At 40.0% G+C, this 18,786-nt stretch overlaps 1 protein-coding gene across 1 annotated transcript in view; it reads right to left on the bottom strand.

Annotated features, from left to right (window-relative positions):
* Nucleotides 1–18,786, bottom strand: part of adamts10 (ADAM metallopeptidase with thrombospondin type 1 motif, 10) — a 63,743-nt gene that overhangs the window by 12,714 nt on the left and 32,243 nt on the right. Inside the window, exons 10-17 of the mRNA XM_026928079.3 lie at nt 17,506–17,652; nt 16,766–16,907; nt 13,991–14,098; nt 13,615–13,760; nt 12,804–12,867; nt 11,784–11,886; nt 8,490–8,623; nt 4,843–4,966 (exon numbers count right to left, since the gene is read on the bottom strand). Coding sequence (XP_026783880.1) covers nt 4,843–4,966; nt 8,490–8,623; nt 11,784–11,886; nt 12,804–12,867; nt 13,615–13,760; nt 13,991–14,098; nt 16,766–16,907; nt 17,506–17,652 — 968 coding nt within the window. The remainder of the gene's footprint in view (nt 1–4,842; nt 4,967–8,489; nt 8,624–11,783; nt 11,887–12,803; nt 12,868–13,614; nt 13,761–13,990; nt 14,099–16,765; nt 16,908–17,505; nt 17,653–18,786) is intronic.

Here is an 18,786-nt window from a genome sequence, read left to right on the forward strand (position 1 = left end):
CAGATGCCTCCACCAACCAATATAACTCCTGATGGTCCAACACCAACCAAGTGGCTACTACCACATCCTGTTCACTAATAAACGTTTAAAGAAGTACTTTTACACCTGCCTGTGATACCCTTGAAACTTTCTGATGCAACAGCACCAATAATCTTTGTCAGCGTCTTCCAAATTCTCTTTACCTCACCAATCAGAGACCAGAATTTCATCATGCGACGTTTCACTCATCAAAGAAATGGCAGCCATCTGACTCTCCTGAGTTGAAGAAAAAAAATCCCTTTGCTAACTGGTTATCTTTGGTATAAGTTTTAGGATTGTTACTTGCTACAAATGAAGAATAAATGTAGTGACCAACACTATTTCTGATGCAAAGGAGATAGCGAGTGACTGAATTAGCTAAAGTACCTAGCCAGCCAACTAGATGATAGGACCCGTTTAATAAAAATTATTATTGAGCTAGTAACCTTGAAAGTCTTATCCATTTTAAAATTCCTAGAGTGGTTACAGCTGCTACAGTTGCTCATCATTGTTGCTAGCAAGTGCTAATAAATGACAACGTTGCCTCAGAAACTTCAAACACCCATCAAAATCACAATCTAAGCTTTCCTTTCTGTAAACTGCTACACCCTTCCCTTAATACTGACCCAACATCCCAGTGTCAACATTCCACCCAACCACCAACACCGCCACTAGCAGTAACTCCAACTCCACCCAGGGCGTTTTTCCTTATTAGGACAGACGAAAGCCACAACAGTTATTCTTAGCCGATATTGAGAATCCATTTGGGCTGGAGGCAGTGGTGACTGACAGATGAAGTTATTCCTTGGCTCAGTGCAGTAGCAGCAGGGTGAAATGTGCTCGACAGGGTGAATGGTGACCATAGCTGGGGTAATGACCGAGGTTCAAACCACAGGCCACTGCACGCCAAGTGACCTCCCAAACAACTGCTTTAAAAAGCACACAGCTTTACTGGAATAGTCTCAAGCCCATGACCTATTGCTTCATAACTTAATACTCACCACATACATGCCTCGATGGCATGATGAATTCTGCAGCAGAAAAACTCAAAGCTTTTGATACATAAAAATGTAAAAAGACTTTAAAATAGGCCCAGTTAATGTTGCCATTAAAAAAAAGACTGAAAAGGCATTCTTAAACAAGCCTTTAAACCCGATGAACCTCTAAACCTTTAATCACTATAACACTGGACAGGAAGATGGTACATACCCCTCTGTACCCCTTTATACCCCATCCAGAACTTTCTCCTTCTATAAATCTGTGTACCCAACTATATTTCTCCATATTGTTCCATATCCCTCCATACCACCCTGTACCCATCTGTATTCCTTCCATTCCATGGAGTACCTCTTTGACAACTGCATATCCATTTGTACCACCCATGCCATATCTCTTCATTCAGCTTTCTACCCCTCTTATTACCTTGATAACGCTTGATACCACTGTGTTGACATCTATATCCCCTGTACTTCTGTATATCCATTCATACCCCTCTGTACCATTGGGCCTCCCTTTGTAAAAATCTATACCTGAGGTCGCCCAGCCATCCCCCTTCATAATGCTCTGTACTGCTTCATTGACATCTGTTCCATTTAAATATCACCTGTACCCTCCATACCCCTATGAATCCATCTCTACCTTTCCAAGCCCTTTGTCCAGTCCCATGGGTATCTTTTTGTACCTTGTCACATCCTACTGTACTACTCCATAGGTCTTCATTCACCTACTTCATCCTTCTATGCCTCTTTATATCCCTTCAGACCCTTAAGTTAACCGTTGTACCCATCTCAAACCCTTTGGATACCCTACATTTCCAACTCAACATTCTATGTCTCTTTGTATCCTTTTGCACCCTTCAATTCCTCTTCACACCCATCTCAACATTCCATGACCCCTTTATTTCTTTACACCCTTCAGTTACCCTTCATACCCAACTCAACCTTCCATGCCCCTTTGTATCCCTTTGTACCCTTTGGTTACCCTTTATATCTGTCTCAACCTTCCAAGCCCCTGCCTATCCCTTTGTACCCTTCGGTTATCATTGATGCCCACCTTAACTTTGCATGCTTCTTCGTATCCCTTTGTACCCTTTGGTTTCCCTTCATAACCATCTCAACCGGCCATGCCTTTCCGTATCCCTTTGTACCCTGCAGTCACCCTTCATACCAATCTAACTATTCCCTGCCCCTTCCTATCCCTTTTTTAGCCTTTGGTTACTCTTCCTACTCATCTCAACTATACATGAGCCTTCATATATCTTTGTACCTTTGAGTTAACCACTCCAAACCACTTTGCTGAACTCCATACTCCTCTGTACCCTCATATCTCTATATATTCCCTCTGTACTCTCTCTCGATTCCCTTTTTAATTTTTCTGTACCCCACCATACCACGCTGTAACCCTTTGTACCTCTCTAAGACCATCCGTATCCCTGTGCACCCCTTCTTTTGTAACCCTAAACTAATTCTTCATATCTCTCTGTATCCTTTTGTACCCCTCTTTTCACTTTGCACCAATTGATACCTATCCATACCCTTTGTACTGCTCCATATCCTTCTGTATCTCTCCATAGCTCTTAGTACCCACTGCAGTCCCTCATACCCCTTCATATATTTCTTGTACACCCCATCCTCATCTCTACCCTCCATGCCATTTCTTATCTGTCTCTATTCTTTATTCCTCTTCAGTTCATATAGCTCCCCTGACTCTAACTGCACCCCCTCCTTTCCCAGTCCCGAAACGGATGAGAGTGCCAGATTTTCAGACAGTGTAACCCCTGCCGAGTCTAGCCAGTTGGCTCAGGCTTGGCATGGATCATATATATTCTTGATTTCTTTTCTTCCTTGAGTTTCAAACATATTTGAATCGTGCAGACTTTGCATGTGAGCAAGTAATTATGGATTTGCCTTAAAAATCACTCCACTCTCTCAAAAGCGGCACGTGTCCAACACATAACTGGGCTCGGTAAAAAAAGAAAAAGAAAAGAAAAAAAAGATAAAGAAAAAACACGACACAAACACACAGACACATTGTTTGACTTTCCATAAAGCAATTATAGAGTCGTTTGGAGTAGGTATGAGCCGAAAAAGTGTTAAAGCTGGCTCTCACGAGGCCTTAACCCGATCCAAAAGTCTTATTTCATTTGATTTGAATCCAGGTTGGCCCGTGTTTTCCAGCCACGCTGAAAGACAGGTTTCACTGCCTGTGTTATAAATGTGGAGATTTATCACAGTTTATGGATCTTAGACAGAGAGAGATGGAACATGGAAAAAAACAGGCTACATACAGTGACCAAAAGCAAATAACATGGTCTGAAATTAAGGTGGTACAAAATTGTGCAATGTCATTGATTGTGTTATAGTATCTACCTTCAAAAATAAAGAATAACAAAAAAAGAGACAGGCCTGAAACAATCCTGGCATGCTCAGAGACTATTTGGCACGGACTATAGCCGAGTGTGTTTCCCCACCAAATGCCCCTCAGAGACCTACATGATGTGCCAAGCCTGTGCGTATGAAGTGCTGTTATTCAAACTTTACCTCTCACATACACACTAAATGCTTTATTTACCACTTAAAGACTTGTGCGTTATTACCCCAGTGCTGTTGAATTATTGATTCTGAGAGAAAAGAAAGTTATTGATTAATTTTCTCTAACAGCAGCTCGGACGGTAGTTCTGGCTGCAAGGCAAAACACAGGTTTATATTAATGCATTTGTTCGAATACATTATTGTTTCTGTAGTAACAACTTAGACAAGGACTTGTATGGCGGACACTCCACATAATCAGATTCAAAAGATGGTTGTAATTATTGATATGGTGAAGTTTTCTGTAAGGAGATGTTTATTTAGTATTTAGGGAAGGAGTTTCCAGGGTCAGCGCTTTGTAACAGTCCTTTAAGTTTTCCGACATCTTCAGGACAGAAGAGTTTATGCTTTGTGGTTTCTTGGTAACATGACAAGCTGTATTTTTTTTGCCGTATTAACTTCAAGAGAGAGGAAAAAAGAGAGATTGGTGAGAGAAGAAAATAACGTCCTGCAGTATAAGAGGAATAAAACACTTCAGAGCATGGTGTTATAGGAAAATAATCAACTTCAGTGTGTTTATAGTTGCAGCCGCATCAAAACCCCTTGTTGTTGCTTATTTTCCCATAAGAGCATGCCATAAAGTGTTTTATTCCTTACTTATAAGTGGTTTGTATCTAGTGTGTGGTTAAAAAGTAGATGTAAGAGCGATTCTCTCTCTCACCCACACACATTTTATTTTATGAGATTATAATAGAGAAGCAGGGCCAAAGCATTACTGCAGGATTACTACAAAGACAGAAGAGTCATATCCGACTGCTTTACTCAGACCACAGGAGCTGAACTGGGTCATTTTTTCCTGTACATCGAGAGCTTTTGCACTTCATCGCCCGAGCATTCCGCTCCAGAGATCTGTAACCTAACACACATGTTCACACAGTCAGCGAGCAGGATTTAAGACCATCCAGTGTAGTTCCAGGAACTGCACCTCAACGCTCGACAAACTCCATCAACTCTCAGATGAAAAGATATCCGTGCTGCTTTCTCTCCGAACCAAATAGTTTGGCGATCGTATTCTGACACTTACTGTAAATCTACAGTGTCTCTGTGCCTATAATTAGGCAGGCGACTTTATTTCATAATTCGATGACTTATATCTCGGTGCCTAAGCTGACATTTCTTCAGCTTCCTATATAAAGTCACAGAGGATTGTCAGGGGAAATGGATCCTCAAACTTGGAACAGAAACGGTATTTAAGCAATGTGGTCCATAAATAAAAGGAAACACAAATGAAACGTACCTCCTTCAGGCAGCGAATCGTTGAAGATGCCCTCGATGGCCTCACAGCTGCTCCCGTCACCCCCACACACGCGGCAGCGATCCTCGCGGGCATCCGAGCCGAGGATTTTATCACAGCCCACATGCTACACACAAACACACACACACACACACACACACAAATAAAATCAAGTCAGAGGGAAGATCATTGTTCCTTCTAAAAGAGATGCAAACATATACAGCAAAAGTGACGTGCCATTTTGCATTATTGTAACCATTGAGTACTTTTTTTTAGAATATAGATATCATATTAGAGACTTAGATAGCTAGTGATGTCATTCCGTACACAGCAACATAACACCAATTGGCTGCTGTACTGGTGCTTCTTCTTTACACTGTAAAATGAGCAGGTATCTATGGACATATTCCCTAAAACTGTATGTGGCGGTCTTGGAAAACCTGTCAGATGTCACTGTGGCTGAAATCTAGAAAATAAAATCAGCCAAAATTGGTTTATGTGCTTATAAAATACTCTGAGACCACAAGATCAAGAAACCAAAATGATGTGGATATGTTTTTATTTTTAATCTCTCTAATCTTGCCTTGGCGTCTGCCTGCATAAACCACGTTGTAAAAGAAGCCAGTGTAACAAATGGAAGAACCTCACTAGCTAAGTGTGATTTCCTCACAGAGGGAATGTCAGGCTTTGAATAAGCTGTTCTATAGCGACGTGCTTTAGCAAAACGGACATACGCCTAATCAATTCAGCGTGTAATCAGATAATAGCTGTTGATAGTCCATGACGCGCCTGTGCTGCAGTTTTTGTAACTATATACAGTAGAAAATGTCAAGATTTCACCACATATATTTTTTAAAAGCGCAAAAAAGAAAAAAAAAACGCACGCTTGTATAGACATTTTGTGCGTAAAAGTTTTGGTTCACTAAAACTTGGGTAGCTGACAATAACAAAATGGTGTTGAAGGAGCGTTAGCTAGTTAGCTAGCCAGTTTTCGTACTAACAATAGCTACATATGATATCTCCATTTAATGAAATTAATTTAAATAAGAATTTAAAAGCGTATAAAAAAACAAAAGCTTAAAATGTCTAATGGCTTTATGGTATAATTTTTAAAATTCATATTTCTAAACAAAGCATGCCTTGTTTTCACAATTTAAGTATTAAATTTAGGTATATAAGTAGTGACACATTTCATGCATAGGTATCAGTATAAAATAAAAAAAATTATTGCTTTTATTTGCAAGTTTATTGTTGCAAGTTTCCAAGAGTAGCACTCTAGCTTGTTCATCTCTTCTCTGGAAGGAGCATGTAGATAGAAAATGTTAGAAGTTAGCTAGAAATTGTTTAATGGAAGTATTTGATTCCAGATACGCAAGTAAGACGACTCAGTCACTACGGGAAGAAAGGCACCAGATTAAAACTACAGGTCACTGTATATTAAGGATTGAGATAGCAAGAATGGATTTTAATAAAAGAAATATTTAAGATTAAAAAAACAATGCAAGTCTATTAACCATAATATGCTTTTGTGGTAGCTGTGCTACTCCAGCTGTTACGATGCTTTGCTGTGTCCTGTGGTACATTAGCGTTAACCTTGAAAATCTCATAGCCATGCTAGCAGAAATTAGCATGATCACAGCAGCAGAAAGCAAAGAGTAGTACGTTTTTAGCAAAAAGTAACTAAAGTTAATTTCAAATAAAAGGTTTAATCAGAGACAAGGACTATAACAAAAGACTACTGCAACACTAATGGGATAAAAAACCATCTCTTTCAGCTCTGTATATAGATGTTTTCCTGTGAGAATTTGTATGGGGGATTGTGGTGGTTGGGGTGTTTTTTTTACATGAACCTGTTGTCCTGAAAATATGGTGCTATGTATACTTATATACTTACACCGTAAACAACCTGAATAGTATCTGTTTTAGGTTTACACAGTTTATAAAGACTTACGAAATGCATTAACAGACTTCCGTGGACGTGCATGGCTTTTTTCCACGATCTTTCACTCTAAAAATCTTGCACAAACCCCCACACCCTTCCAGTGTACCGCTCCTTGGAAACATTCCTCCTGACCTGGCCTACATTTCACAACCTGCGAGTGAGTGACCCAGTTCTGGGCGGCTGGAGTGAGTCAGTGACCCTCCCTGCAGGTCGCTCGAGTGCGTTCGCAACGTGTTTCTCCCGAGGCTGTGCTCGGCGCTGCGTGCTTCAAAGCTTTCCTCTGAAACCGTCCCAAATCAAAGGCACATTGTTTTGGAAGTGTGTCCACTGCGAGGCCGCAAACAGGCCGCTGCCTTCCTCTCCTGCTGTTCGCTTGTTTTAATACACGCCATAAAGTAGAGAGGAAGAGGAAAGAAAGGAAAGGAGAGAGAATGCTGGGCGTCAAGGAGAGCAGAATCTGAGAGGGAAGGGGATCAAATTGAGAGGGGAAAAGAAAATAATAAAAAAAAAAAGAGCAGGATGGAGAGAGGGAAAGAGGAGAGGAGAAATCAGTTGCTGTGATCTTGTTCAGCTGCTGGCGGTTCAGACAGCTGCAGTCTGGAAGGGCATCGAGTTCATTTAGACTGTAAATATAACACAGGGGAGAGGAGAGGGAAAAAATGAAAAGAGAAAGAGGAGGACAAGAGAAAAGGAGTGGAAAGGAGAGGAGAGGAGGAAAATGAGAGGAGGAAAATGAGAGGAGAAAAGAGAAGAAAAAGGAGACGAGAAAGGAGGAGGAGACGGTATGAAAGAACAGGAGAGAAGAGAAGATGAGAAAAAAGAATAATGGGGAGAAGAATAAAGGAGAGTAGAGGAAAGAAGAGAAGAGGAGAGGAGAGCAAAAAAAGAAGACAAGAGGAGAAAAGGAGATGGGAGGAGAGAATAGGAGACCAGAGGAAAGGAGAAGAGAACAGAGAAGAGCGAGGAGGAGAGAAGAGGAGGACAGAGGAGAGCAAAGTAGAAAAGAAAAGATGAGAGAAGAGGAGAGGAGAAGAAGAGAAAGGATGAGAGGAGAGGGGAGGAGTGGAGAGGAGAGGAGAGGAGAGGAGAAAGGACGAGGGGAGAGGACTGGTGCTGAGAAACAGAAATCCACAGGTCATAAAACACTCAAAACTGAACATCTCTCTCCAGCCACAGAGAGAGAAAGATGAGGACAGAAAGAGGAGAGAGAGAGAGAGAGAGAGAGAGAGAGAAATATAGACAGAGAGAAATAGACACAGCAAGAGACAGGACTGAAAGAATGAGGATAAAGTGTGCAATGGAAAGATTAATATAGAGAGATAAAGTAAGTGTGACAGAGAGCTAGAGAGATCGATGGAGGGAAAGGGAGATAAAAATCCAGCAATAGTGACAGTCAGATACAGAGAAAGAGAAAGACAGATAAAGAGAAGGCGAGAGAGATGGAAAGAAAGTTATCTCTTTATTGTTCTAATATGATCGTAATGCTTTCAATATGAAACATACAAACATTAGAGTAACATTTACTTTAACGTTTCTACAACTGAAAATGTTGCAGCAGCGTTGTAGGAATGTTAATAAAGGTTACAGAAGAACTCGATCGAAGTTAGGATAAGTTCAGAGAAACTTGACTGAATTAAAGTACCTGGAACTAGGTGGGATCTATGTCTGTGGGCGTGTGTGTGTGTGTGTGTGTTTGCTGCGCTCTCACCTTACACTCGCCATTAACACACACATCCAGAGAGTCATCTCTGCATGGTGTCCCATCCACCACCGCCGGAGCACGCTCAGTGTAGAAGTTATAACCCTCAGCCAAGCAGTTCAGAGAGCAGGATTTTACTCCACCTGAGTTCACACATACACACACACACACATACACACACACACACAACATTCTATCAGTCCAGGGAAGGAGGCGTGGCCTCTGTGTCTGTTAGTCTCAGTGAAGGAAGCGTGGCCTCTGTGTCTGTTAGTCTCAGTGAAGGAGGCGTGGCCTCTGTGTCTGTTAGTCTCAGTGAAGGAAGCGTGGCCTCTGTGTCTGTTAGTCTCAGTGAAGGAAGCGTGGCCTCTGTGTCTGTTAGTCTCAGTGAAGGAAGTGTGGCCTCTGTGTCTGTTAGTCTCAGTGAAGGAGGCGTGTCCTTCCAAGTCTCAATTCTAACACTGTATTGCAATGCCTCTTATTACATTGGATCAGATTTAAGTTAACAAAAAAACCTGTTAAAGTCAGCACAGCAGCTTCAGCACACACTGCTGTGAAATTTTACAACAACACACGCTGGCAAGGCAGACTCGAAAAACAAACTGCTTACAAATTTGCTCTGAAATTTTTATACCTCTGCCACAGAGCACACACACATACACACACACACACACACACACACACACTTAGACATGTCTGGCTGTGAATCAAAGTACAGGCATGATCTTAAAGTGGCTGATAGACGTACAAAGTATTTTAATGAGCTTTTTGGGGCTTTAATGCAAGTGAGTTTGTTCCTCAACAGCTGCTAGAAAGTCGGGGGCCACAGACAGGAGAGAGAGAGAGAGAGAGAGAGGGAGAGCGAGAGGGAGAGAGAGAAAGAGACAGAGAGAAACAGAGACACGGAGAGAGACAGAAAGAAAGTGGGGTACTAAAAGGGAAAGAGCACATTTTAACTGGCGTACTTACAAACAGCTGAGTCTGATTAACAACACTACACACATAACAATACACACACACACGCACACACACTTTCACTACATCCTCTGGCCTCTCAGACTGCGCTCTAGAAACCGAGTGACAGAAAGTGAAGATGGCAGAGGGGTTCGAGTCTCATTAAGCACATTCCTGAAAGGAAAATGTGGAGTTGATGTCTGGCCACAATGCATTCTGGGAAAGGATCAGCATCTTATGAGGAACACAGCACTGGTTATTTGCTTTGCACTGAAATCTTACATTATGACATTCATAGCATAGATTAAGAAAGAGATTGGGGGTATAACTAACCGATTCTATGTCTCCTGCTTAGCAACTGTTGTTTTCAAGTTTTGTGTATATTTTAAATTTAAAGTCGAAGATATGGTCAAAAGTTTTTTAAGAATTGCACAAATGATGTCAAAGAAACGTAGCATGCACTGGAAATGAAGAGTGAACACGTGAGTGTGTGCTGTGTTCAGGAAGTAAATATAAAAGCACTTTTTTTTAACGAGATTTTGCAAATGAAGTGAATCTAATATAATAAATCAAACTTTATGGCAGTAATGTTAAAACCTTCTCAGTATTTTGAGATTGAAGTTTGAGACCTATGTTTGAGAAATTTATTGAGAACATAATAGTTTCATTAGGTCTTCAAATGGTGAAAAGAGAATTATGTATGTTTATTACCTGCCCTTCAGATGTACTAATTTACACATGCAATCGCTGTTCTCAAGGTGACCTGCAGTCTGCGCTAAATCACATTATGAGTGCGACATTAATCTATATGCAACAATTATGCCCTGTAATTTGCATGTAAAATGTTACAATGCAAAAATGCCCCAAGCTGCAGTAATTTAAAGCAAACACACTAGACTGTGTCATGTGAAAGACAAAATCCTCAGTCGAACCTGTTAGTAAATCAGCTTCTCACAATGAAAGCACCTGCCAGATTTCAGAAATATGAATATGACTGTACACCAGACATGTTTTCCTGTTTGTATGTGTTTTGCATTTGTTCTTAAATTTGTATCTATTTTGCAAACTACCACTTTGAGAGGAATAATACCCTCACCTCTCTCTCCCTCTCTCTCTCTCTCTCTGCCCACCTCGTCCTCTCTAATCCGCTTTGCAAGCCCCTTCTTGACACTGCAGGTCATGTGAGACTTAATCGCTGCTGAATCAAACACTGTTACTGACCATAGGAAGTGTGTTAACAACTAATGGGTTTATTTTCTCTCTCCACCCCCAGACTGGCACTGGGTGGTGTTACATTCTGTCATTCTGTAATCTATCATGATAGTATCGCATGAAAGAAACAGTTCAGCTTTTTAGCTTTCACCTGCATGCAGAACTCAACCTCAAAACCATTTTCACCATTTTTCAGATTAAGCTAATAACCAACTCTTCCCAAGGATGCCAATATTTCTGGAGATGACTGTATAAAAACACAGCATTATACAGATTACTGAATTCATTTTCCTAAAAATCCTATTTTTTGCCATACTGCCATTGTGTTCTAATCTGCACTACTAATAGCGCAATCTTTTTTTTTCTTAAATACTGTTGTACTTTTATATTGTTATTTTGCTTCTTTATACATATAATTATAATATATAATTTTTAAAAATATTTTATATATATTTATATATATAAAAATATACCCCAAATACACCACAAATTGGATTAATTTCACATGACCAAATGGTCTGGAGTGTGTTATTTCACTCATACCTCAAAGATTTGTCAACAATTTCAATGTTAAATTTAATTAATGAATGACACGTTGCACATATTTTATGGTTTATAGTTAGAGTTCATGCTGTGGAATGTTATTATTGTGTTGTTATTTACATTATAGCAATGAATAACAGTCTTTCCCTCACCAGCATCTCCCTTTCTCTCGCTCTCTCTCTCTCTCTCTCTCTCTCTCTCTCTCAAAAAACACAACTCCATGACCGTTACAAAGCGCTAATGAACGACAGTGCTTTCATAAATGTTAATGAAATTTTTCCTAAAAAGAAACCAAATCAATGATGACACATTTTAACATTCCTTGTGAAACGACAGTGCAGTTTTTTTTACATAGGACAGTAATGTTCTTGAATCTTGAATCTGGTTTATAACATCGGAAGACTCTCTGGACGCAGTAATTCGCAGCACTGTGAACTGGCTCATGAGTGTAAACAGCAGAGATCTTTAATGAGCCTTTATGAATAAGCTGTAGTAGTGAAAGTGGAACTATTCGGTTTGTATTTGTGTGTGTGTCTGGGTGTGTGTGTGTGTGTGTGTGTGTGTGTCTGGTCCAGCTGCAGTTTCCACATCACTCACCGCCTCTGTACGGCTTCCAGGTGTAGAATTTCCCCCGGAAAGGAACGCTGTCAAAATCCGAGCACTGAATCTCTCGGAAATCCTGAGACCCAGGAGGGCACTCCTGCAAAACACACACAGACACATACACACACACACACACACATCGAAGGAGAGAGAGAGAGAGAGAACAGTCAGGCTAAGAAAGTAAAGGTCTTTTCTTTTATTATCCAATTGTATAGGTAAGCCATAAGTAGTATTTAGATTAGTTTTGGATTAGTTTTGGATTAGTTTTGTGGACATGTCTGTTACGCAGTGTTACCGGAGGACACGGGTAGTAACTATGCACAGGATAATCAGAGATAGGAGCTCGTTTCTTATAGCACACACCTCATGCTGTATCTTTAAAACAAATGGATTGTTCTGACATTTATTATAAATTGTAGGTTTTGTGGCTGTGCAAGTTGTGCTTGATCATTAGTATGAACATCACATGCTTAAAACCCTGACAAGCATCTCTTCTATCTCTTCTTTTTTTTTTTTTTAACGTCCTCTATATTTTATTGTTCTCCCAGTACTCGGCTTTTGGTTTGGATTCGGCCGGAGACGATAGAAATACACTTTTATTCCTCGTCATCAAATGTAAGGCTTTTCATTTCTTGCAAAAATGATCTTACTAAGTGGAAATATCTTGAATAAAAAGAATTTCTTAAAATATGAGATAAAAATAAAACATATATAAGATTATTAATCCTATTTCTGGACATTTGTAATCATTTTAAGATCGTGTCATATTTTTAGGCAAATTTTGCTTCTTTCTAGAAATAAATGCTTGAAATTAATAAAATTATCTGTATGTCTGTGACATTTTTTAACTCTACACTCAGTTTAGGAGGTGCCATTTATAGGCCGGAAAACAAATTAAACGTTAAATAGTGAAAGGTCGTGACCTCTAGGAGGCGAGTTTGATACTCTTGGCTTTAATAAACACTTAAGCTTTCTTCAGCTGGACCACACTCTGTCTTTACACTTAAGACTCACCTCGATGTTGCAGGATTTGAACCTTTTCCTCTCGCCCAGACAGAAGCGTCCTCCGACGGTCGGCCTGCACTCACACACACACACACACACACACACGCACATAAACCGAGATTAAAGGAACATCTGAGAGCAATTTCACATGAAGTCCTCATCACGCTGTCAACTCCACTCCATGTTATTCAAAACCAGCCATTATGTCTGCCCCTGCTCGTTTTTATTTGTATTTTTTTTTCATCAGTGAGTTACGCTGGCCTCAATAATAACAACAGATCATATTACAAATAAAATACACTCCATTTTATTGAGTATACAAGATGAATTACCATCAGAATAAGTCAGAATATGACAAATATAATTACTTTGACACGCTAGGAAAATCTGGTAAACTGGCAACACAGTTTATATGCAAAAAAAACCCCCACACTGAGTCGCAGGTTTGTTAGTTACGAAATGTCAGTAAAGTGTAATGTAAGTAATCAATCAACACATGAACAAACTTACAGATAGTGATAACAATAAACGAGTGTGATCAATTAAATACAAGGGCACAGGGTAAGAACAGGGAAATATTGACCATATAAGGAAATCGACATGAAAAACAGGGCAGAGTGAATAAACTGTATAAAATATTCCATATAAATTATATACAATGAATGTGTTTAGCATATCTTAAACCTTGTAACCTGGAGAGGTAGCAGAGGGCGGAGATGAAGAAGCAGAATCAAGATTTCAGCTGTGCTGTGGTATAGGTGTATATAACTGTAACATTAATATTTAATAATATTTAAATCATATCTGTGAAATGACCCACCTGGGGCTGTCACAGTGGCGAACAGAGGAGGAGACTCCGCCCCCACAGGTACGACTGCACTCCTCCCACGGAGACCACGCACCCCACTGACCGTCCACTCCCTCCGGGCGAGTGCCGTACGGCACACACATCCGCTTGTAGCACCACTGCGTGAACACACAAGGAGAAAAAATTTTTTGCTTTTGCTTTTGCCCTTGTATTTAATTGATCACACCCGTTTATTGTTATCACTATCTGTAAGTTTGGCATTATTCTCAAAATAAAAGTTTTGGCACCCCACTCACCACAATGGACACTAACGCAGGGAATTCAGCTTCATATATTCTGCAACAGCAAATCAAATTCATTCATAATTGTAATTTTCGGACCTACTCACCCCTTTGTCTATGGTGCTGGTCTGGCAGATGGTGCCTTCAGCTGCAGGGATGCTGCTGGTTATACAGCGGTTACTTTTACTCATACACCACAGTTCACTGCACACCTCCTGCACACAAACACACAACAACAGACCTGTAATATATGTGACGCACTAATACAGAGAACAATAAGAGACAGGACATTTCTAATGGGAAAGGACCATTTTGAACAAAAGTAATTTTATCGTCCAAACTCCTGTAGATTATAAAATAAGAATGATTATTGGCCAAAATTTACCCAATTTATGCAACATGATAACTTGCTTTATAATGGAAAGCCATTGTGGTCAAAAGCTGTAGCCATGTCTGATTTGGTAACATCTTATCATTTTATATGTTTGTCAAAAGTCCTACTTAACACTTTGACACACACTAAAACCTTATTCTGCATCTTTACCGTAATGCATGTGAGAGGTGCTGAAATGAAATAAAGGTAGCATTAATAAAAGTTATTAACACCAGTTAAAAAAGGGAAAAGTGACCGAAATGCAATTTTCAAAAAAAGAAAGTTTAGTACTAGTACTGCTGTTCGACTGGACGTAGCGGGTCAGCTAAACAAATCAACCGTGATCCTGCATTTTGTCACTATTTCCTTTGACAGCTACCTAAATTGGTCACCTTTTTAACCATCGACTGGTTAAACACATACAACTCTTCAGTAGTGGTGTAACAGTTTGCCAAAGTTTCTTTCTCTTTTCAAATGGAATTTTTTGGCATTGCTGTTTATCCAACAATTTAATGTTTCATGTTTTAAAGAAATTACCTACAGCAAAGTTTCTAAAGTTCACAATTTGTTTAACCTAATTTTATATTTCTGTGCTCGCTAGGTACATAGGGTAAAACATCCTAGAGCACTCTATACATATCTTCAGGATTTACGCATTGACCGTAGTTGATGGAAATACAGACGAATTTACTTTTTCTTTCAGAAATACATTGCTAAATGCAGCTAGTGACACATTTCAATGGATATAATTTGCATTATTTGTCTAAGTCGCATAAGCAAAAGTGAGAGAAATGCAATGAAGTGGACAGAGCACCACTGCACACTTGTTATTCAATCACACTGAAACACTTTAACATCTGCAACAAACCATGAAATTGCATTCACAGAAACGTTCAGCAGCCTGACATCAGTCCACAGCTATAACACAGAACACACCGCACACCATTCCCACACGGTTCCTAGGCTAATCCAGTGCAGGATTAAAATCAGAAAGCGTCTTAAATGTAATTTCCTATTCCAGATGTTCTTCTAGCAGCATGTCATAAAACCCGACTATACACATAAAGTCTTGCTCAATAAAGACAGCTATAGAAGTCTTTAAAGACTCACTGCAGCTGCACTAAAGCTCTGAGGTCCACAGCCGTCCTGCAGAAGGTATAAGAGGTCAGAGTTATGGTTGGCGTAGAGAGACCGCACAAGGACGAAAGCAGCAACCTTTTTATCGCTGCTGAGTTGTTTTGTTTTTTTTTGTTCAGGCAGAAAGCCAGAAATGAGCAGACAGAGAGCAGAAAGAGCTACAACAGCCATCTGGCCCAGATGTGTGCGAGAGTTTGGGGTAGGACAGAGAGAAAGAAAGTGTTGACTGATTCACTGCGAGCGAGAAGAGGCACCTGATGAGGAGCTTTTCCAGACAATTGAGTACAGCACAAGCCCCTAAACTCTATCTGCTTAGAGGAAAAATCAATATATACTTTGTCTTGTTGCATGTCACATTAATGTAGCAGATTTTTTTTTTTAAATTTTTACATATTTGTACTGCCTCCAGTGAGACATTCTGAGCATATCTGCATAGTGTAGTTTAGTTTCTGTCCTGTTAGTGTTGCTGGAATTCAGCATTTTATTGTCTCCTGAGATTTAAAAAGAATCACCAGTCAGTAAATCCAACTGTGGAAGCAGGGGCGTGGCCAAGTGCCGGTTTGTGAATGGAGGGAGGAGCCGGAGAAGGTGAGTGGTAAGGCTTACACACCTGCGGGAAATCTGGCTAATCAGTGTTCTGTGTTTCAGTGAATGGTGACAATGTTAAAGTGGGTAGAGACAAGAGGCTCAAGAGAGAGAAAGAGAGAGAGAGAGAGAGAGAGAGAGACAACCAGCACAGAGCCGTGTGTGTGCTTGTGTATGTTTAGTGCTCTGAAAATGCCCTTTTGAATTGTCCTCAGTTCTACACTAGCAGGCCTACCGTAAAAACCCTAGCAAATGTGCATATTACAATTTGTGATAAAGGCCAAATAGTGCACAATATAATTTCAAATATTATATAACTTTTGTTATGGCAAGACATCTGTTTACGATTAAACAGTGTCAAAGAAGATGACATCGAAAGGAACTGATTCAACTGAAAACTGAATATTTGAGCGCTTCAACAGGCTCAGAGGAGAGCACTGAGCATCTGAGACATGACTGGGTGTGTCATTGCTAGTGATAGAATATATTTTTCAATATATTTTAAGAATAAGCACCTGCGCACACGTATTACCTCAGCATGACATAAGTGGCAGAGCTACACGTGTGCTACAGTTTGCTATACTTGGCATTTCATCCTGGAAGGAAAAGTGTGTCTACGTAGGACACTACATGAGCTTTCCCTCTCCACACACAATAAAATGGATATATTAGGCATTATACCTAATTCAAATTTTCATGGGACACCGACATAATCGGACTTCAAAATATTGTGTATAATGAGCTGAACATGAAAAAACACTGAAACAGAGTATAGAGAAGTGAGTACCCCATATTTACACTGCCGAGATTTTATTCCGTACTGGAAACGGCACTGCTCATCAGCATCATAGGCCTGACCGGGTGCCGTGGTCGGATACACAAACTCCTGCTTCGGGGGAACGTTGTTCACACACGAACCCATTCCAGAGCTGCAGAAAGTCACCCAGACACAGACAGACAAGTGTAAATTCAGAAATAATGTTTGGCAAATTTGTGTAGAGTATAAAAAAGCTAGGATAAGATACTTTAGGTTATTGCACATGAAACAGTTCTCCCAAATATGCTGAGATAGCTAAGAATGAATGCAAGTGAACGTGAGCCAATTTTCGACAATAGTAATTGAATTTATTTTTAAATTTTCATTTGTTACCCATGTCAACATTTTTGGACACTGTATTTTGCTGACCTTTATTGTTCATGCTAGCAGGAGTCAATTTTCTCAGATCGTAACTGTGTCTCTCATGCCAACTAGGGCCACTAAGATCTCTTTCTTATGCTATAAGCAGGAGGAAATTTACAATCAAAATAACATATTTCCAAAATCTCCTTCACGAGGTGAAAACTCAGCATTAATGTTTTATACTTAGCACAGGATGCTACTGTAATACCCAGTGTGATCATTGTGCTTTAAAAGCTAATAAAAAATCGTTCAGATAAAAAAGGTTTTATACTGTACGCTAAATAGTTGCCAGGTAAGTTTATGTACTGAGCTACGACTCCTTTCCAAAAGAGAACATAAATCTTTACTTGAGGAAGTTTGTGATGTAATCGCGGCTGCAGGCTGACCAGACGAAGGGGTTCGTCTTCATGGTGATGTGGGCGGCCATGAGCTTAGCCGTCTCCTGACTGCGAGCTCCACACGGGTTCCCTACGCCATCATGGTTCATACCAAACCTGACAGAGGGATGAGGAAGGACAGAAGAAAGAAGAGAAACAGTCAAAGATAGGAAGAGATGAACTGATGGATGGATACATGGGTAGACATATTTGTGGTTGGCACAAATTTCGTCTTTAATTGACACACCTGATTAAATACACACACATGAATCCACACACACTCTTCAGCAACCCTATGTAATCTTATATGCATATGCCCCCTTGTCTAGACAGTCCCCAGGGCTCAGTGGCTCTAAAGCTGGCCGCTGCATTAGGAGCCGTTCGTTAATGACTTTCCCACCTGTGAAAAGCTCAGAGCCCAGTGAAAACCGATTACACTGCAATAACACAGCCATGGAGGAATGCAAGGCCACCAGGCAAACGTGAAAAGCTAAAATCTTGGCTGAAAACTGAGGAAGATCATGACTGAGTGATTGAGCAGGGAGCGAGCAACTTCTTCCAATAACAAACAGTGTGTATATTTAGAAGGAGTGCTGAGATAAAGTATCATCATTAACCCTTTCAGGATGGAGGATGGAGGGGGTTCATTCTGCAGTCCGCACTCAATTTCAAAATCATATATTTTTTTTTATAAGATTCTATAACAAACAGCAACATATGACCTCAAAAACCAACATTCTCCATCAAACCCAGACAACATTCTCTGTCAAACTTCAACATTCACCAACAAACACCATTATTCTCCATGAGAAATCCACATTCACAACAAAATGTTCTCTATCAAACACCAATATTCATCCACCATCACCAGCATTCTTCATCAAACACCATTAAACATCAACTAACTGACACTGTTCAAGAAAACACCTCATCCTAATGTTTTTAACTTGTACTAACTTTCTTCATCAAAAATCAACATTTCCTAAAAAATAAACATTCACCAACACCAACATTCACCAGCAAGCACCAGCATTCGCCAACAAACACCAACATTCACCAGCAAAACATCAACATTCACCCAACATCAACATTCACCAACAAACACCAACATTCACCAGCAAAACATCAACATTCACCCAACATCAATATTCACCAACAAACACCAACATTCAGCAACAAACTTCAACATTTATCAAACACCAACATTCAACAATAAACACCAACATTCACCCACAAACATCAACATTTACC

Source organism: Pangasianodon hypophthalmus, chromosome 8, assembly GCF_027358585.1.
Source record: "Pangasianodon hypophthalmus isolate fPanHyp1 chromosome 8, fPanHyp1.pri, whole genome shotgun sequence".
Lineage (NCBI taxonomy): Eukaryota > Metazoa > Chordata > Actinopteri > Siluriformes > Pangasiidae > Pangasianodon > Pangasianodon hypophthalmus.